The 21,960-nt window shown below is 43.9% G+C and overlaps 1 protein-coding gene across 1 annotated transcript in view; it reads left to right on the forward strand.

The window, feature by feature from the left end:
- The window catches only part of glb1 (galactosidase, beta 1), a 126,118-nt gene that overhangs the window by 75,011 nt on the left and 29,147 nt on the right, over positions 1-21,960 (forward strand). Inside the window, exons 14-15 of the mRNA XM_078539510.1 lie at positions 4,817-4,948; positions 21,565-21,801. Coding sequence (XP_078395636.1) covers positions 4,817-4,948; positions 21,565-21,801 — 369 coding nt within the window. The remainder of the gene's footprint in view (positions 1-4,816; positions 4,949-21,564; positions 21,802-21,960) is intronic.

The following is a 21,960-nucleotide window of genomic DNA, read 5'->3' on the forward strand; positions in this document are numbered from 1 at the left end:
TCTTATGGCTTTAGAATTTGCAGGGTACAGCTGTGCAAACATTCGACCAACTTAGAAACTGCTGTTTGAGTCACTTAAAATGCTGCTGTTCAGTCATATTACTCATCTGGTGGTTTCATCCCACTCGATATAAGTAATTTTCGATATAAAAATGGGTTTTATAACAATATGTTTTAAATTGAGAATACAGCTGCAACATTGGTCAACAGCACCAAATTTTGGGCATATTTATTTGAATGTTTACAACCAAATGTCTAAAGTTATCAAAAAAAAAGTTGCTTTGGTTGCTGACGGAAGTCATTGCTTCAAGAAGCAGTCAACTGGTGCGGCTGCCAACTCTTCACTTTAAACATCATTTGTTCTACCTTCTCGCGTTCTTTTTTAAAGTTAGTTGCACTTGTTGAGGTACCTTTACCTTTCCCTCATTTAAATTTTTTGATTTGAATATCTTTTTTTAATACCTGGGGTATTTCTTTTGAAATTGTGACTGACCACTTCCTCAGCATGGATCAAATTAAACTTTGTTTTTCTCTATTTTTGTGTGAGATGCCGCGCTGAGGTTAAAACGTGGAGATAAGAGAAGTAAACACAAAAAAAGCAACGAATGCTGAAGAGAGCTAAAATTATGCCCAAGTGCTGTAACTCAACACAGTAAAAAAAAAACCTGAAAATTAACAAAAACCTGTGGCTATGCAGCACCTTTAATAAGGAAAAAGATCCCAAGGTGCTTCACAGAAGCATAATTGGAAAGTGTTGGCACTGAGGGCCGAACTTTCAAATGGTCACGGAGAGGCACAATTTCCCGGCACTAGCCGGCATGCCGGTTTGCCAGTCGTGTTCCCGCCTCTAGGCCATTTTAGGAAGTGGATGGTTGGGGGAGGTGCCAGAACCCCACCCATAAGAAGTGGGTTAGTCAATTAAGGGCCTTTTAAGGATACAGTGCAGACACAGGCTGGAAAATTCGAGCCCCTAGCTAAGATTGAAGCTCGGCCAATGAATGGAGGCAGCTTCCCAGTGGCAGACCGAGAGATCAGTTCTCCAAGCGCCGCCCTTTAGGAAAGATGTGAAGGCCTTGGAGAGTGTGCAGGTAAGATCCATGCGAATGGTTCCAGGGATGAGAAGCTTTGGTTCTGAAGATAGGCCCAACTTCTCCATTCTATTTTCCTTTGAGAAGAGAAGGCTGAGAGGAGATTTGATAGAGGTGCCCAAAATCGTGAGGGGTGCGGACAGAGCAGACACGGAGAAACTGTTCCCACTCGTGAAAGGATCGAGAAGGAGAGGGCACAGATTTAAAGTAACTGGCGAAAGAAGCAAAAGCGACATGAGGAAAAACTTTCTCCACGCAGCGAGCGGTTAAAGTCTGGATTGCACGACCTGAGTGGTGGAGGCAGATTCAATCGAGACATTCAAAAGGGAATTCGTTTGTTATTTGAAAAGGAAGAATAAGCAGGGTCATGGGGAGAAAGCAAAGGATTGGCTCTCAGTAAATTGGTCGTTCAGAGAACCAGTGAAGACTTGATGGGCCAAATGGCCTCCTCCTGCGCTGTAAAAATTCTATGAAATGTCACATTTTTAACTACCTCCCCCGCCCCCGACTGTTAAGTGACCACAGCTGAGGTCACAGGCTCCCCTGTGAAGGTCCAGGTAGCTACGGCCACTATAAATTTTACTTTTGTTAAAAGCTGTTCAGAGGCCACCTCCATTTCTCCTGTCTACATCGGCAGCTGATGGCAGGGCTGCCGGTCTCTCTTGGCTGGGAGGCCTCCTGTTGGCCCTTCAGTCTCGAGAGCCTGCCCGCCGTCCTCAATCAGGCGGTGAGCACACACTCTGGCCATGGATTGGCCAGCTGGTCAAAAATATACCTGACTTCGGGGTCCCGACCACAAAACAAAAATCCCAAAGACAAAGAATGAGACGTGACTTACAAAGCTAGGAAAAGCTTTAAGAGGGAGAGGGAGGTGGAGAGGTTCAGGGCGGGTTGGAACTCCAGAGCTTGGGGACTAGACAGCTGAAGACCAGTTTGGGGAATGGAGAATGTTCAGAGGGTTGTGGGGCTGTAGGTTGCAGTGACGAGGAGGGGCAAAGCCATGAAGGAATTTGAAGATGATGGTAAGATTGGAGGTGTTGAGGGGCCAGGAGCCAGTGTGACGTAAGAGTGATGCGTGAAAAGGGTTTGATGCTGGTTAGGATGAAAACTTGGTGAATTGTGTTTTATTTGGGGGGTTGCTGGTAGCACTATATTGGTGCTGTGGGATTAGGAAGATTCAAACATGTAGTTTTGGGAATGATGGGCATGGATTTGGGAGGCAACAATAAGTTCAAGGACTTTGAAGAGGAGAAGGAGATTAGTGGGAGGATGCTGGTTTTCAAGGGCAGGAACATCGGGGGTGGGGTTTTTTTGAGGAATGGGGGCAATGGTGACAGATTTGAAATGGAGGATGTGCAAGGGGCGCACAAACATTGTTGTCACTAAGACTGAAGCGTCTGCTTGGGTTGCTTCTGCGGCCTCATTTTTTTCCCCTTCTCCACCAAGTCACACCTCCTCCAAGGTTGCCCATGCCCTGAATTTGCATCTTCCTCCTGTTTCTCTCCGAACTCCCCTCATGTCCTTGCTCACCTTGTCCATGAGACACGCCTCGTGGATGAGTAGGGTCCAACATGTATCACTCACCCAGCGTCGCTAGTACCTGGACATAAGTCTCATTGTTCTTCATGGGAACTTGCTGTGGGTAAATTGGCTGCTGTGTTTCCTACATTACGACAGCGATTGCACTTCAAAAGCACCTCGGTGATTGTAAAGTGCTTTGGGATGTTCTGAAGTCATGAAAAGCATTATATAAACAGAGGTTCTTAATTTCTTTAAAGTAAGCCTTGGGCTTTTCTGGCTAGAAAGGGGGATTTTGAGTGAGGATCCGACAAAGGAATAGCAGATAGTAAATGGTGCAGAAAAAGTTAACCCAAATATGACTTTACATTGTTCAGTGGGAGCAGTTAACAGTAAATTTAACTTCGTGACCAACACTTGGCGTAGACCTGTGGACAGAGGGTTGCAAATCAAAACTCTGGAATCATTTCAGAAACAATTAGACTCAGGAATGAGGGGGTCCTGTTTTAGTTTGAGGTATTAAAATGGACAGAATAAGTACCTTGAGATGAAAAAGACGAAAAGAAACCTCATCAGGAAGGCGTGGTGGGCAGGCCTGGGAGCAGCTGCGAAACCGCCCGCGATCGGGCCCAGACCCCGATAGGGCCCTGACCACGATTTCACGCCAACTGGCCAATTAATGGCCAGCCAGCGTGCAAGGCGCGCTCAGAGCCTCAGCGCTGCTGGGGCAGGGACGGGAGGAGCGCGAGCGCTGAAGGTGTGCGCATGTGCCGGGGTACGCTCGGTGAAAGCTCCCAGAAGGCACAGAGTTGCCTCAGGGAGCTGAAGACTTATAACATGAAAAATAAAGAATTCAAAAGTAAGGAAAAGATGTCCCCTCATGTGACTCTGTCAGGCTTCAAAAGTTTTTATTTGTTTCTTTAATCACTGGCCGAAATCTCATCCCACCCGTGGACGATGTTTCTCAAAAAATGCAAAGGCTGCTTGGCCTATTCACTGACCCGGCCAACCGAGTGGTTGGATGGGCAGTGAAAGATTTGATTTAATTAATTGATTGAGGGCCTTAGTAGGCCTGTTAATTGTCAGCGGGGGCACTGCCGCCTTTTGCGCATGCCCGACGAGCGAAATATCACAAGAGCGTGCGATGAGGTTGGGATGCTCGCCCGACGTCTTTGCGCACTATTTTACTCTCATCCGGGTCGGGCGAGGGAAATCATTCTGCCCAATAATTTCTTCATTGATATGTTGCTGCTAACAACAGGAATGTAACTGAAGGGAACAGGCCTTCCTCTTGTGCCCAGCCTTTGGCATTGTGCCTTTCTTCCAGTTGCATCAAGGGCAGTCTCACTATCTAAATATGTTTTAGATGTGCTGGGTCTTGTACACAAGCTGACATTGTGCACAGACAGCACTGGGGCATGGAGTTGACCTTGGGAATCTGCAGTCAGTAATATGAGCAACAGCGCAACTGGTGCTGGTGGTCACATTATCAGTTCCTACATGACCACTTGACTTCCGTTTGTAGTCCCAACCCCCTGAAAACTAACTTTTTTCTCTCGTGGTTTGAGACATTTACACTGTGGAAAAAATTAACCCAGATCAATTTTCTCTTGTTCTTGATAAGTTCATATTGGCCAGCCATTGTTCTTCTCCGAAAAGAAACGGTCTTAACTTCATTAACCTTCCTCAAAACTAAGATTTCTGTTCGCTATAATGACCGCAGCTACATAAACCTCACCCTAACCATTCTGGTGAAAGTGGCTGTGGATAATGCACCTTGGCAATCACTTCAACAAAAAAAGTGTCGAAGGCTATTGACGTCAGAAGACCCTAAACTCTCTCAAACAGAAATAATCTACCGTCAAAATATCTTACGTCCAGCACAAATTCATCTTTTCTAGTGTTAAACTCCTGAACTTGGGCAGATATTTAGCGATGCAGAGCTTCTAGAATCATTGCTAAAGGCTGTGATAGTTGTGATACATAGTATTGAGCTTCTTAAATAACATTGAGACTGAAACTAATTCTAAAATCCACACAACGAAAACATGGTTTGAACATTAATCTTGATCGCTGCTTATCATGCATTGTGAAATTTCAGCACCCAATATTATAGCTTTGTTCATATTATCAGTTTGATTGTGTGGCTCTCAAATGCATGTCATGTGGTGTTCAAAGAGTCTCTGCTTTGCCCCTGTGCTTGCTCATTAGGTTTTCCAAGGGATTCTGGAGAGAAACAAAGTCATCCCAATCAACATCACTGGACAGGCTGGATCAACACTTGATATCTTAGTGGAAAACATGGGCAGAATAAATTATGGAGGAGGCATCCATGACTCTAAGGTATAGATAATACATTTTACAGTGAGTCATTTGGTAATACAGAACTTGAGTATTGCTGAAAAAAGAGACATGTCAAAGCTTTTTGTCTGGCAATGCCTTGACCAATCAGGGTCAAGCTGCCTGGTTTAAATTTCAAACAATGCTTGGCAGTTAACTGTCAGTCACCATCACTGGCCTGTCCTCCATGGCAAAGCCTCTAGAATTTAAAGTCCACTTGCCAACCAATCAGCACTGTCTTCACATACAGTATAAATTGTTGTTTTCCCCTTATATTGGCATTCTTGCGAAGTGTCCTGATGAGTGTAAAATGAAAAGCTTTGACTTGTCTCTTTTTCAACCATACGTTTTACAGGACTGTGCCTGTGATATGTTACTTGAAGGACTTAAGTTGCTGTCAGTTTGGAGTAACTGAGTAGTATTGAGAAACTTTTAAATGTGTGTGTGCCCTACTTAGACAATACCTGTAGAAGTCTAATAATTTTAGCGAATTATTACCATTATGACTCAACAGTTCTTATAGAATCATAGAATAGTTACAGCAGAGAAAGGCCATTCAGCCAGTCATGTCTCTGCAAGATCGACTCACCTAATGCCACCACCCCACCCACAGCCCTGCTAAAATTTTTCTCTTCAGATAATGATCCAATTCTCTTTTGAAAGCCATGATTAAGTCTGTCACCACCACACTCTCAAGCGGTGCATTCCAGATCTTAATCGCTCGGTGTATATGTATAAAAAAAAACATTTTCTCTCATGTTGTCATTGCTTCTCTTGCAAGTCAGTGCCCTCTGGTTCTCTATCCTGCTGCCAATGGAAACAGTTTCTCCCTTTCTGCTCCATCCTGACTCCTCATGATTTTGAACACTTCTGTTAAATCTCCTCTTAATCTTCTCTCCTCCAGGTAGAACAATCCCAGCTTCTCCAATCTAACCACATAACTGATGTTCCTCATCCCTGGAACCATTTTCATGAATCCTTTCTGCACCCTCTTTTCTGGGGCACGATATTTATTTATTTATTTTTATTCATTCATGGGATGTGGGTGTCATTGGCTAGGCCGGCATTTATTGCCCATCCCTAATTGCCCTTGAGAAGGGGCTGATAAGCTGCCCTCTTGAACGACTGCAGTCCATGTGGTGTAGATACACCCACAGTGCAGTTAGGGAGGGAGTTCCAGGATTTTGACCCAGCGACAGCGAAGGAACGATGATATATTTCCAAGTCAGGATGGTGTGTGGCTTGGAGGGGAACTTCCAGGCAGCGGTGTTCCCATGTATCTGCTACCTAGATGGTAGTGGTCGTGGGCTTGGAAGGTGCTGTCTAAGGAGCCTTGGTGAGTTCCTGGAGCTCCTAAGAATAATAACCAGATCCTTCTCTGTTTTCTTGAAAATTGTAGCGCTTATATCATGTATTTCAAAAGCCTGCAAAGCTTGAGCTTCTCCATAATACATTCCATATCTAGAATGACTGTATTTACACCTGGTTCTTAATTTCTTTAAAGTAAGCCTCGAGCTTTCCTGGATGGAAAGGAGGGTTTTGAGTGAGGATCTGACAGAGGTACGGCAGATAGTAAATGGTGCAGAAAAAGTTAATCCAAATATGACTTTAAATTGTGCAGTGGGGTATTCTGAAAAGCTGACACATCTTTAATGTAAATGACACGTGAAGGGAAGGGGCGAGATTTTCGTGCGCCGAATCAGGTTGGAACAGAAGTGGGCGCCCGAAGCAATATGGCGCTGACGTCGTGCGTCACGACATCCTGCCTCCGTTCCCAAACCTGCCGTTCCTCACGCGAGTGAGGGAGGGTGGGAAAGTGAAGTAGACCCCCTTTGTTAATTGGGTGCAGCGGTTTAAGTAAGCAGTTCCTTCAGAGCTCACCTCCTAAGGTCTGGAACTTTTCTCGGTGGTGGGGGGGGGGGTGGAGTTGTGTAAAGCTGATCAGCTCTGGCCTGTTGGGAGCAAGGTTGGCAGAGTGGAAAAAGTTTTATTTCAGTGAAAAAGGTGGAAATTTCGAAGTAAACCTTATCCACGGCAATAAAACTCCAATGATACTAACATATTCCTACTCTATCCTGGGTCCCAGCTCTCCATCTATCCTGATCAATTTGAAGATCCAGGTGTTTTCTCTTTTTTTAAAACTGTACACAGATGGTAACCACATCAGTGGCTGCCAAGTGGGGCCAGAACATGCTCCTGATGTCAGGCCTCCATCCCTGCCACTCCTGCCCCCAGCCATTAATGGCCGCCACTCCTGACCCCTCATCAGTTAACACCTCGCCTCCACCAAAATCGGAAGATTTGACTGCTTCCCGATGGGAGAGGAATCATGCCCCACTTCCCGTGTCCTGTCTCCTGAATCCCACCACCTCAGCAAAAATCCAGCCCAAGGACTTATAACAAAAGCCATTGAGACACAGCTGGTCATAACTTAAGTTGCAGGTATGGACATTGAATAGCAGCAACAACAATTTGCATTCCTATAGCATTTTTAACATAGAAACATGTTGCCAGCCCCTCCACAGGAGCGCTATTAGATAGAGTTTGACACCAAGCCACCTGAGATATTAAGATAAGACACCAAAGCTTAGTCAAAGAGGTAGATTCTAAACAGTGTCTTAAAGGAGGAGAGAGAGACAGAGAGGTATAGGTTGATCACCAAGGGTGAGCAGAAGGAAGTCAGGGTTTACAAGAACCCAGAAGTAGAGGCCTGGGGTGGTTCGAGAAAGGGAGGCTATCAATAGCAGATGAACTGAGGTAGTGAATGTCACCGAGGTGGAAGTAGGCAGTTTTGGTGTTGGAGGGAATATGGTGTCAGAAACTCATCTTTGAGTCAAATAAGAGGTTGAGGTTGCACTCGATTTTGGGGAGAAAAAACCTAAAGTGCACAAAATACAGTTTATAGTGGTGATGGATATAGAAAAATGTGATTTATTTCCTAGGGTTACCCCCTCCAGAAATGTTTTGATGTTTGGCACTTCATTTGAAAAAATTTCTGGTCTTCCTTGAGCCTTCTATAATGCTGCCCTGCCAAGCAAAAAATAGGAAAGTTTACAGATATTTTACATATGAATATATGAGTGGTGAGAGAACTTCAACACCACTTTACAAGATAAATGTAAAGTCAAGGATGTAGCACCCTGTGTTCAAAATGTCAGATAAAAGTATGCCATATGAATATGTCAAATATCTATCTGCTATTATTGTGAAAAGTCACTTCCAACCTATCTTGCCCTTGATCCTGTCAAAAAGAAACTAAAGATTTTTGTCATAGAAGTAGAACTTGTTACATTGTGTATTCATCTCAAAAAAAGACATGAAAAATATGATTTGGAAGAACAAGAACAGGTGGTGTGTCCAATTTGCTTGATTCACTGGCTTCAGTCTGGGGGCTTCCAACATATTATAGTGTCATTTATTAATATTATTCCTCATATTCACTTGTAGCTATTGGTCATCCTAATATAAACAGTGTGGGTGCTCTCTCTCTCTCTCTCTATACTGTGTCAATAACAAAGGGCCCTATACCACAAACATATTATCAAATTGAAAACATCTTGTGAAGTTGCAACACAAATAAACAAACGTGGCCCACACAGATAAGGATGATATCAAACATCACAGTAGCATATTATAGTAAAATCCTAAATATGTAACTTAAGTGGTTTAAATTAAGCAAAATTAATCGGCAACTTTTAAAAAAATTCTTTCACGGGATTTGGCTAGGGCAGCATTTGTTACTCTTCGGAAGGCGGTGGTGAGCCGCCACTTTGAACTGTTGCATGAACCTCTGGTGTATGTTCACCCACAGTATCAATGTCCCATGGTACATGTAAAACCTGGATATTTTAAAAGTGCAGTGGCAGAATTGCCAATAATGTTCAGCTACTGTGTTCACACCAGGAAACAGTCGCCTTGTCTCAAAACACAGCCGCATCCAGTTTTGAGAAAAAGAAACCTTCACCTAATAGTTTGGGGGTTCAGCAAGTGTCCTGTTGGAGTTATGGCAAAGGATTGGGACTTTCAAGGCTTTCAAGGCAACTATGACTGCCAGAAATCATCAGTGGGGCCTGAACCATGCTGGGACCGGTGTTCTAGCAGGGCACATAACTAGGGAACTAGAAAGGGTTTTAAACTAAATTGTGGGGGCAAGGGATTGAATTTGGGAAGACGTGTTAAATCAAAGAGTGAAGACAAGGCAAGTGAGAAAGGTATTCATGTGGGAAATGATAAGCAGACTGTGAAAGGAAGGGTCTGAAGAAGGGGCGTACAGGCTCAAAACGTTAACTTTGTTTCTCCCTCCACAGATGCTATCTGACCTGCTGAGGTTTTCCAGCATTTTCTGTTTTTATTTCAGATTTTCAGCCTCTGCAGCATTTTACTTTCATCTGTGACAGGGAGGGACAGAGGGTACAATTCTAAGAAATCAGATAAGGCTAGAGGTTACAAAAATAATAAAAGGAGAAAACTAAAGGCTCTGAACCTGAATGCACGTAGCATTCAAAACAAAACAGATGAACTGACAGCGACTAATAGAAATAAATAAGTACAATCTGATAGCCAATACAGAGACGTGGCTGCAGGATGACATAGATTGAGACCTGAATATTGAAGGGTACATGAGATTCAGGAAGGACAAGAAGCTAGGAAAAGATGGAGGGGTTGCCCTGTTAATCAAGGATAGTATTAACACAATAGAGAAGGATTACCTACGTTCTGGAAACCAGGATGTGGAAGCAGTTTGGGTAGAGATGAAAAATGATAAAGGCAAAAAGTTACTTGTGGGAGTGGTGTACAGGCCCCCTAACAGTAACCATGTGGTAGGGCTGGATGTAAAGGAGGAAATAATGGGAACTTGTTAGAAAGGTAACGGTGAAAATCTTGCAGGATTTTAATCTACATATAGACTGTAAAAATCAGATGAGCAAAGAACAGGGCCCTGTGTATTAATATATGTAGCTTCCAGTACACACAAATGTGCCACACTGAGACCCCGACTGACAATCTTAAATTGGCTGTCAGTGCAGTTCTTAGCACACTGAGGATTATTTAGCAAATGTTGGCTAATCACGGAATCACATCTAATGCTTTGAGTTTTGCAAGCACGGGCTAGTTGGGTACGGTCTGTACCTTGCCCGTTGCGAACAGTGGCTGGGACATGCTGTATGATGCAATCCACCAGTCTTTGGGACATACGGCCTATATACCTAGCATCACACTGGCCCTGAAATTCCTAAACCACATTACTCATTTATGTGGTAGCAGAACGTCCTTTTGGCTTGACAGCAGCGTCCTGTTAGTGGCGAATGCCACTTGTGTTGTTGCTGCATAGCAGCAGCGTGAAACAGCTAGCTTCACCTGTTGCTCAAATTTTTGAGATACCTTGCCCTTCCATGGTAACCTGAGGTAGACTGGGCACTTTTCAGGGCTGAAAGTGACGGCCTTAGGTCCTTTCATGAGTTTGCGCGGTATACTGCACTAAATGATCTGATCAGGGTGGCCATTATCCTGCAGGATGCCTTTGATGCACCTTATTTCAGCATCAACCTTGCATAGTGAGCAAATGGCTCGGGCCCTATTTACAAGGTTGCCGATAAGACAAATCTTATATCGTGTGGAACTGTAAGAAACCCAGAGCGTATATTGACCAGTGAAGCTAGGCTGTCAGGGGGTTCTCCACCACGGTTCTGTACAACATGAATTGACCAATTGGTTGGGCAAATTATTGCAACCAGTTTTGAGCAAGTTTTCCATATACACGGAGAACAGAGTCAACATAAATAGGTCATTTTCTGGTTGACAAGATGTAACGATTGCTGTGCCACAGGGATCAGCGCTGGGACCTCAACTTTTTACAAATCATATAAGTCAATTGGATGAAGGGACTAAAGGTATCGTTGCTAAATTTGCTAATGACATAAAGCTAGGTAGGAAAGTAATTTGTGAAGAGGACATAAGGAGGTTGCAAAGGAATATAGATAGGTTAATTGAGTGGGCAAAGATCTGGCAAATGGAGTATAATGTGGGAAAATGTGAAATTGTCCATTTTGGCAGGAAAAATATAAAGAAGCATGTCATCTAAATGGTGGAGATTGCAGAGCTCTCAGGTCTGCGTATCCTAGTGCATGCGTCACAAAAGGTTAGTATGCAGGTACAGCAAGTAATTAGGAAAGCTAATAGAATGTTATCATTTACTGCGAGAGGAATTGAACAAAAGTAGGGAGGTTATGCTTCAGTTATACAGAGCATTGGTGAGACCATATCTGGAGTACTGCGTACAGTATTGGTCTCCTTATTTTAGGAAAGATGTAAATGCATTAGAAGCAGTTCAGAGAAGGTTTATTAGACTAATCCCTGGAATGGGCGGGCTGTCTTATGAGGAAAGGTTGGACAGGCAACTTAATCGAAACATGTTAAATCCTGGGGGGCCTTGACACGGTAGGTGTGGAGATGATGTTTTCTCTTGTGGGAGAATCTAGAACTAGGGGTCACTGTTTAAAAATAAGGGGTCGCCCATTTAAGACAGAGGGTCGTGAGTCTTTGGAACTCCCTTCCACAAAAGTTGGTGGAAGCAGAGTCTTTGAATATTTTTAAGGCAGAGCTAGATAGAATCTTGATTAACATGGGGGTGAAAGGTTATCGGGGGTACGCAGGAATTTTTAAAAATTCATTCATGGGATGTGGGTCTCACTGGCTAGGCCAGTATTTAATGCTGTCTTTAATTGCCCTTGTTCAGAGGACAATTAAGAGTCAACCACACTGCTGTGGGTCTGGAGTCACATGTAGGCCAGACCAGGTAAGGACAGCAGATTTCCATCCCTAAAGAAAGGTAGTGAACCAGGTGGGTTTTTACAACAATCGGCAATGGTTTAATTGTGATAAAAGCAAAATACAGCTGATGTTGGAAATCTAGAACAAAAACAAAAATACCTGGAAAAACTCAGCAAGTCTGACAGCATCTGCGGAGAGGAACACAGTTAACGTTTCGAGTCCGAATGACTCTTCATCAGAACCAAGGAAAAATAGAAAAGAAGTGAAATATAAGCTGGTTTAAGGGGTGGGGGGGGGGGGGGGGGGGTGACGACAGGTAGGGCTGGATAGAGGGCCAGTGATAGGTGGAGATAACCAAAAGATGTCACAGACAAAAGAACAAAGAGGTGTTGATGGTGGTGATATTAGCTAAGGAATGTGCTAATGGGGACATTAAGGGTAGAAAGCAGGACGAGCAAGGGACAGATAGCCCTAGTGGGGGTGGGGTGGGGGGGGGGATCGAAATAGGCTAAAAGGTAGAGATAAAACAATGGGTGGAAATACATTTAAAAGTAATGGAAATAGGTGGGAAAAGAAAAATCTATATAAATTATTGGAAAAAGGGGGTATCGGAAAGGGGGTGGGGAAGGAGGAAGGAGTTCATGATCTAAAGTCAGTCCGGAAGGCTGTAAAGTGCCTAGTCGGAAGATGAGGTGCTGTTCTCTCCAGTTTGCGTTGAGCTTCACTGGAACATTGCAGCAGACCAAGGACAGACATGTGGGCATGAGGGCAGGGTGGAGTGTTGAAATGGCAAGCGACAGGGAGGCCTGGGTCATGTGGATTTTTATTGGATTCACATTTCTCCATCTGCCATGGTGGGATTTGGGATGTGCTGTGAAGGAGCCTTGGCGAATTGCTTTTATGAGCATATTGCTCCTGTGTAAGGATTACAGGCGTATACTTGTGTAGGCACTGACAGATATATATTGGCCAAAAATAAATGGGGAGCACAATTGTGTGTAGGTGCTGGGATGTTCAAGCTCATGTACAAACCTATTGAAGCTCATAGCGTCGGTGATGTGACCTTTGGCAATGGGGGCATATCTAGGGTCCTCCCCCTCATCTTACAGGCCAGAAAGGCCAGCTGGACTAGGGCCATACCCCTCACCTTCAGCCAGGTGTGCCCACTTGCGCTGACTGTATGCTGGGTAATGGTGGAAGGACAGGAGTTAGAAGTTCAATTGATTTGAAATCTTCTGGCCTTACCCAGTCTGGCCTGTGTGTGACTCCTGACCCACATAATGTGCCCTCTGAAATAGCCCAGGAAGATGCTCAGTTGCATCAAACCTGCTACCGAAAGCTCTAGACTACAGCAGCTCAAGAAGGCAGCTCACCACCACCTTCTCAAGGGCAATAAATACTGGTCTTGCCAGCAATGCTCACATTTTGTGTCGGAGCTTAGTTTCTGGCTGGTGAGACATTGCTGAGCTCTGAGGCACAGAGGGATCTGGGTGTCCTAGTGCATGAATCGCAAAAGGCGAGTATGCAGATACAGAAAGTAATTAGGAAAGCTAATAGAATGTTATCATTTATTGCAAGGGGAGCCACCCAGAATGGCCTAACAGATTGCTCTAATGTAAGTCCTGATGAGTGTACAAGGGAGAATTTTCCTTGGGTTTTCTGCAATTGTGTACACAGAAGGAAAACCACATTCAGCTATTGAAACCCCGCATTCAGCCTGTCGGTCAAACAAACAGGCTACAGTTGTGTTAATTCACTGGGAACTGTGGCACATCTTCTGTGACCTACTTTACCTGGTAGCTGAATGTACCCTTTCCTTTTTGACACTGTTGCTTAATCTTTCAATGGCCCATTACTTATTGTGCCACCTAACTTAGTGCCATCAGCAACCTCTTGTATGATGCTCTATACTCCTTTATCTAAACCTTTGATAGACATAGGGAAAAGTTGAAGCCCCTATACAGATCCCTGGGAAGACCATTTAACACTCTGTACCAAGGAGGAAAAAACCCCAGACTATCCAATTTTTCACTCCTGGCAACACCCTCGTAAATCTTCTCTCTAGTGCAATTACATCCTTTCTGTAATGAGGTGAGTAGAACTGCACACAGTAGTCAAGTTGTGGCCTAACTAATGTTTTACATCGTTTCAGCATAACCTCCCTGCTCTTATATTCTATGTCCTGGCGAATAAAAGGATTCCATCTCCCTTCTTAACCACCTTATCGACCTATTCTGCTACCTTCAGGGATTTGTGGATATTCACTTCAAGGTCCCTCACTTGCTCTAAGCCTCTCAATATCCTCCCATTTATTATGAAAGAATTATTGTTAGGAGAGGTAAAATTTAAAAACCTAGTAATACAATGGAAAATTTACCTTCAAAGGGAAAGCTAGGTATAAACCGAGAGGAGTTTGTGTGTGTGTGAGTCAGAGGCATTTAACACCTAACCAGCCTGTAAGCCTACAACTGTCTGGAAAGGAATCAAATTGCAAAGAACCTCATTTTGAATTCGTAATTGTGCTTTGCTGGTGTCTGTTTAAAGTCTACGCGCAGAATTTTGCCCTTGGTGTGCGGGCTCGGCGGGGGTGATTGGGAAGCTGACCGCCGCCCGTGATCAGGCCCGGAAGGCAATTTCACACTGGCGGGCCAATTAAGGCCTGCCCTGCGTGAAATGCGAGTGGCAGCGCTGAGCGCTTTGCCTTGTTTGACTTCCCAAAATGCATCACCTCACACCTTCTCTGGGTTGAATCCCATTTGCCACTTTTTTGCCCAACTGACCAGTCCATTGCTGCAGACTACCGCGATCCTTCTCGCTTTCAACCATGTGGCCAATTTTTGTTTCATCTGGAAACTATATCCTGGTTGTCTCTCTCCCTCTCCCATCCTTCTTAAACAACAGTGTGACCTTGGTCATTTTCCAATCCAAGGGGACAATCCCTGAATCAAGAGTTTTTTGAAAGACCATGACTAAAGCACTAAAACAGTTTCCTCACCTCATTTTTAATATCCTGGGGTGGAAACCTGCAGATCTGACAATCTTCAATCTGATTATTTTCTACAATTAAAGCTGAATAAGTTCCTCTTCAATTGTCCTTGTACCTCTGGCACTCCATCCTCATTCTCTACTGTGAAGACCAATACAAAGTTATAATTTAGCAAGTGTGCAATTTTCAATTAGAGCACTACCTGAATCTGTCTTTTAGGGGCTCACATTACACTAAAGTACCCTCTTTATCTTTTGTATACACATAAAAAAAAATTAGTGTTGTCCTTGATATCCTTTTATGACACAGCAGTTGGTAAAGGCTGAGTTGTTTAAATCCCAGAGGGAAACTTGAAAAACTGTCGTAACCTTTATTTTCAATTGGTATGTTTGAGATGCAGCTCTGAATTCAGGAATAAGACCACTGAGCCTCAAGAGGCTTTTTATATAAAACTAAATAAAACATTTATTAACTTAACAACTAATTAAACACTTCTGCATGTCTACAAATGACTAGCATAATAACTTTTAAACAAATCCCCAAAATAATCACTCCCAGGTAAATCTTCACCAAAGCAAGCGTCCCAACGTCATCACGCAGTCCCGCAATATTTCGTTTGGCGGGTGCGTGCTGTAGTCGGCAGCATACCCAGCAGCAAGTAAAAGGCCTATTAAGGCCATTAAAAACTTAATTAAATTCAAATTTACGCTGCCCGTCCAACCTAACAGTTGGCAGGCAGGTGAAAAGGCAAAGCGACCTTTACATTTTTTTAGAAAACCTCATCCATGGGCGGGATGAGGCTTCCTAAAGCAAGTAGAAATCACATTAAAATTTTACACTTGAATTAAAAACATGTCCCTGCTCATGTGACGGAGTCACATGAGGGTATATGTTTCATAACATTTATAAAATCTTTAATTTTTTTTATCTGAAATCAGTTCATCCCCCTGAGGTAACTCTCTGCCTCAGGGAGATTATGTAGCTTGCAGTCGTGTGCATGTGCGAAGGTCACGCTCGCCCAGCGCACATTTCTTCCCTGCCCCCCCCCCCCCCCGCACAGGCAGCTCTCAGCACTGCCGCTCGTGTTTCACGCTAGGCGGGCCTTAATTGGACCGTAAGCGTGAAATTGCCTTCCGGGCCTGATCACGGGCGGTGGTCAGCTTCTCGACCGCCCCCGTCCACCCCCCTGCTGAGCCCGCACGCCAAGGGCAAAATTGTGCGCCTAGACTTTAAACAGATACCAGGCAAAGCACGTTTGATCTTACAAGTTCAAAATGAGGTTCCTTGCAATTTGATTCTTTTGCAGACACAGTTGTAGACTTACGGTCTGGTTAGGTGTTAAATACGTCTGACTCACACACACAAACTCCTTTCGGTTTATACCCAGCTTTCCCTTTGACTGTAAATTTTACATTGCATTACCAGGTTTTTTAAATGTTGCCTCTCCTAACAATAATTCTTTCTTTCCATCAATTTTATTAGTAATATAAAAACGTTGTTAGGTGCCCCCCAGCTAGATGCAAGATTTTTCCCCATTCTTTTGAACGGTTTATTCAACAAATGCAAATGTACTCTTTACCTTCTATCCTTACATTTATCTAATTAACATCTCAAATTACTATACATCAAAGCACCCAGACTAACTGGCTTTACTCCAACTAAGCCACACATAGACACACACACACAGACATAGACCCTACTACAAGTCCAATTTAAAAATAATTTCCAATAACTTTATAGACATTAATCTCTTCATGATATATCCCCTGCAAATTTTTTCTTGTGTTCCCCTTTGCAGCTCTTCGCACTGTCTTGGTATCCCATTGCTCTCCTTTACTATCTCTCCAGATCCCTGGGATCTCCACTATCATGCCTGTTTTTAAAGGTACTAAATTACCCATAGCCAGCCTCTAGAAAATCCAGCTTTCCTGACCTTTCCTGAGAGTTTTGAGGATAAAACCCCAGCCTGCCTCAGGAATGCCCTCCCCACTCCCCAAACCTTAGAGACAGTTCTCCCCAATCTGACAGTTCCTGTTATGCCCCCCACCTCAGTAAAATCTGGCATAAGGTTGGCCAACCTCATGCCCAGCAAGATGAGGTGTGCCACTCCCAAGAAGGGCGCAAGTGGGCGTGATCAGTGCAGGCCAGAGAAACAGCCTGGAATCCCAAAAGACAAATAATTTACATGTGAACAGGAGTAGCCATTTAGCCCTCCGAGCTTTCTCTGCCATTCAGTGAGATCATGACTGACCTGTGACCTAACTCCATCATGCCTGCCTTTGTCCCATATACCTTAATATCATTGATGAACAAAAATCTATCAATTTCATATTTAAAATTAACAATTGATCTAGCATGAATTGCTATTTGTGGTGTGGAAGAGAGTTCCAAACTTCTACCCGCCTTTGTGTGTAGAAATGTTTCCTAATTTTGCTCCTGAAAAGTCTGACACCAACTTTTACCCTATGCCCCTTAGTCCTGGACTTCCCCAACTAATGGAAATAATTTCTCCCTATCTACCCAAGCCGTTCCTCTTAACACTTAAAAAAATTAGATCACATTATCCCTGAATCTTCTAAATTCAAGGGAATATGATCCTGCATAATCTGCCCTTGTAATTTAACCCTTGGAGTCCAAGTAATATCTTGGTAAATCTATGCTGCACTGCCTCCAAGATCAACCTGCCCTTCCTAAGGTATGGTAAGCACAACTGCTCACAGCACTCCAGGGGCAGGATTTTTCGCTGAGTGGGCGGGCGCGCACCTGACCCGCTCAAGCATCAAATGACGCGCAATGATGTCAGGCAAGTGTCCCGACGTCACTGCGCACTCATGCGGTATTTCGGTCGGAGGGCCCGCGCAGGAGTAAGCAGTGCGCCCGCCGACAATTAAAGGGCCTATTCAGGCCATTAAAGATTTAATTAAAATGAAACGTTATGGTTCGCTGCCTGCCCAACCTTATGGTTGGCAGGCAGGCAAAAAGGCCAAGCGGCCTTTTCACTTTTTAGGAAACCTCATCCACGGGCGGGATGAGGTTTCCCACAGCAATAAAAAATAAAATATAAACCTTAACATTTAATTAAGAGCATGTCCCTACTCTTGTGACAGAGTCACATGAGGGGACTTTTTTTTAACAATTTAAAATTGTTTATTTTTAATTCTTAAATTCTTCATCTCCCTGAGGCAGCTGTGCCTCAGGGAGCTTTTCCAGCGCGCACTCGCGCGCATGCGCAAAGTTGCACACTTGTCCTCCTCCCCCCGCCCCCCCACAGGCAGTGCTCAGCGGTGCAGCGCTCCTTAATTGGCCCACCAGCTTGAAATCGCGGTCCGGCCCTGACCGCTCTCGCCCGCTCCCATTGAACCCACCCGACGAGGGGAAAATCCTGGCCCAGGTGTCGTCTAATCAGGACTTTGTACAGCTGAAGCATCACTTCTAACCCCTTGTATTCTCATTTGCTAAATAAAGAGGCCAGCATTCCATTAGTCTTTTTTCTGTACCTGTTCATGAGATTTTAGTGATCTCTGTACTTGGACCCTTAAGTGGCTTTGGACCTCCACTGTTTCTAGCTTCTCACCATTTAGAAAATACCCTGGGTTATTCTTTTTATCTCCAAACTGGGCGATGTCGCATTTGTCGACATTGAAATCCATTTCCCTGTCTTGCCCATTCACTTAATCTATTGCTAGCTCTTAGAAATTTTATCTTTCTACCTATTTTGCCTACGATGCTTTCCTGTCTTTCTGCTACCAGCAAATTTGCATATGTGGTTTACTATTCCGCCATCAATGTCGTCAATAAAAGCAGAGAATAGCTGAGATACAAAGACAGATGCTTGTGGGTCACCACCAGTCACATCCTACCAATTAGATAAAAGTAAAATACTATGAATGCTGGAAACCTGAAACAAAATGCTGGAAAAACTCAGCAGGTCTGTCGTCATCTGTGGAGAGAGAAACCGAGTTGACATTTCAAGTCCATATGACCCTTCTTCAGATCAGATGAAGAAGGGTCATATGGACTTGAAACATCAACTCTGTTTCTCTCTCCACAGATGACGACAGACCTGCTGATTTTTTCCAGCATTTTCCGTTTTTGTTCCTACCAATTAGAGTTCCAGTCCTTTTATCCTGACTCTCTGTCTCCTCCCACTCAGCCAGGTTCCTGATTAGGTCAATAATGTGCCTTCAGTTTCATGATCTTCAACTTCAATTAACAGCCTCTGATGAGAAACTTTGTCAAATACCTTCAGGAAGTCCATATAAATAACATCCATAGATATCTCCCTGTCCACTATTGAAATTATCACTTCAAAAAATTTGATCAGGTTTTACAATTCCTTGCTGGCTCTCCCTGATAGCTGAAAATGTATAAGGTGTTCAGCCACTCAGCCTTTTATTAGACTCTTGTAAATTCCTGACAGTAGATTTTAGGCTAGCTGGCCTATAATTCCCAGGTTTCCCTCTGATGCCTTTCTTAAATGGCGGAGTGACATATGCAATTTTCCAATCCTCTTCTTCCCAAAGTGTCTTATTACCAGACCTCTTACAAGTTGGGTTGAAGGGGTGTGAAATTGTCTTTCCCAGTGGGAGCCAGGATCCCACCCTCTACCTAAAAGACTTGGGGTTCTGGCCTGTATGCATTGCCGGGCATCTGTGGAGGAACTGGGACCCACCAGGTGACCTCCCAGTGGTCCACTTGCTTCAGTGCTAAAGGACACTGCTGGGTATGATCCAGCTGTAACTGGCAGGACAATGGCTCTTGCCATTTTGGGGCAAAAATGTTGCTAAATAAGGGTTTTACAGTAACAATTAATCTTTTGATAATATATTTCACAGAATTGTACACTGATAATGAATTCTTCACATATCCTTAAGAACTGCTGACTAGACAAACTATTTTTGTGTTAAAACAGTAGTGGGTCCAATTAGATTGTGTGTCATATTAAATCATTTGACAGAGGTTCAGCCCAGAAACTGCAAGAGTGGGCAGAGAAAGAGGCTGTAATTTGGGGCACATGTTGCATCAGCGGGGCTGAAAGGCCTACTCCTAGTTCATATCAGAGGGGCCAAATGGCCTACTCCTGCTCCTAGTTCGTATGTGTGTATCAGCTAAAATAAAACTTGGCAGATGGAATATGATGTGGGAAAATGTGAAATCGTCCACTTTGGCAGGAAGAATAGAAAAGCATCTTATTTAGAAAGAGAGAGATTACAGAACTCTGAAGTACAGAGGGACCTGGGTGTCCTGGTACATGAATCAGGAAAAGTTCGTATGCAGGTGCAGTAAGTGACTAGGAAGGCAAATAGAATGTTGTTGTTTATTGCAAGGGGAATGGAATATAAAAATAGGGATGTTTTGCTACAGTTGTACAGGATGTTGGTGAGATCACAGGCAGAATTTTGCCCTTGGTGGCGCGCTCAGCGGGGGTGGCTGGGAAACTGACCGCCGCCCGCGGTTGGCACCGGAATACGATTTCACACTGGCGGGCCAATTAAGGCCTACCTCAGGGAGATGAAGCATTTTTTAAAATGAAAAAAATGAAGAAAATAAAATGTAATAAAACATGTCCCCTCGTGTGATTATCACATGAGCAGGGACATGTTATTAATTAAATGTTTCATATTATTATTTGCTTTTGGAAACCTCATCCCACCCATGGATCAGGTTTCCAAAAAAATGCAAAGGCCGCTTGACCTGTTCGCCTGCCCGTCAACCATTAGGTTGGACGGGCAGCGAAAAATTTGGGTTAATTGATTATTTAATGGCCTTAACAGGCCTTTTCATTGTCGGCGGGTACGCTGCTGGCTCCAGTGTGTGCCCGCTGACCGATCGCGTGACTGCGCGTTGACATTGGTACACTCGGCCGACATCAAGGCGTGTCAATTTCTGCCCCACATCTGGAATACCGTGTACAATTTTGGCCTCCTTATTTAAGTAAGAATACTAAGGAAGTATGTTAGAAGCAGTTCAGAGGAGGTTCACTCGCCTGATACCTGAGATTTTGGGGGTTGGGGTGGTTATGTTATGAGGAAAGGCTTGACAGGCTGGGCCTGCGTCCAGTAGAGTTTAGAAGAATGAGAGGTGATCTTATTGAAACATATAAGATCCTGAGGGGACTTGACAGGGTGGATGCCGAAAGGATGTTTCCACTTGTGGGAGAGTCTAGAACTATGGGCCACAGTTTAAAAATAAGAGGTCTCCCTCTTAAGATGGAGATTAGGAGAATTTTTTCTCTCAGAGGGCCGTGAGTCTACGGAACTCTCTTCCCCCATGGAGCGGTGGAGGGAGGGTCATTGAATATTTTTAAGGCTGAGCTCGGTAGACTCTTGACTAACAAGGGAGTGAAAGGTTATCGGAGGTAGGTGGGAATGTGGAGTCGAGGCCACAATCAGATCAGCCATGACCTTATTGAATGGCGGAGCAGGATCAAAGGGCCGAACAGCCAACTCCTGCTCCTAGTGCGTATACTGATTAAAAGTTTTGAAATTTAACTACATGCAGCAGTAATTCTCCCACCTGCCTCCATTACTTAGCTGTGACATTTTAGTGGCTTGGTAGAGAGGGCAGGTGTTCATAGGCTTCTCCAAGAATTTGGCCCGGGGTGCCCCCGGTAATGCCCAAATCTATTGAGAGTAGATATGGGTCTCATTTATGAGCTGATGCTACAAAGGCAAATGGTAATCACTCAGGCTTAGTATCTCCATTCCTGACCCTGTTCTCAGTACAAGGCCCTGTCCTTTTTTTTTGAGTATTTGGGTATCTGAGGCAATTACATTGGTTAGTGGATGACAGGACAAGGTTGCATCAGCCACCATTGCTGACGAATTACCCAAAATCTTTTTTTTTTAAATTTCCTTCACAGGGACTGGTAACTAATCTAACCCTGGCTTCGAAAATCCTGACTGGCTGGACCATCTACTCATTGAACATTGATGAAGCTGTGGCAAGAGGCTACTTAACCAAACTCCAGAAGGGCCAGAGGCTGAATCCAGCAGTTGAGGTTAATGTGCCGTCCTTTTATTTAGGTGCCTTTAAGATTCCAAACGGTATTCCTGACCTGCCTCAAGACACATACCTTAAATTTCCTGGATGGTCCAAGGTAGGTGCAAGATTTGAATTACATCTCAATAATAGCAATAAGCAGTGGAGTAAACTGTATTCAGTAATGGACTAATACTTGAATAGAATGTAATACAACACATTACAGGCATTGCACCATTGGTTCCATCTGTTCATCTATCCAGTTATTTTCAGTCCA

This window comes from Cetorhinus maximus, chromosome 3 (genome assembly GCF_964194155.1).
Source record: "Cetorhinus maximus chromosome 3, sCetMax3.hap1.1, whole genome shotgun sequence".
NCBI classification, from domain to species: Eukaryota; Metazoa; Chordata; class Chondrichthyes; order Lamniformes; family Cetorhinidae; genus Cetorhinus; species Cetorhinus maximus.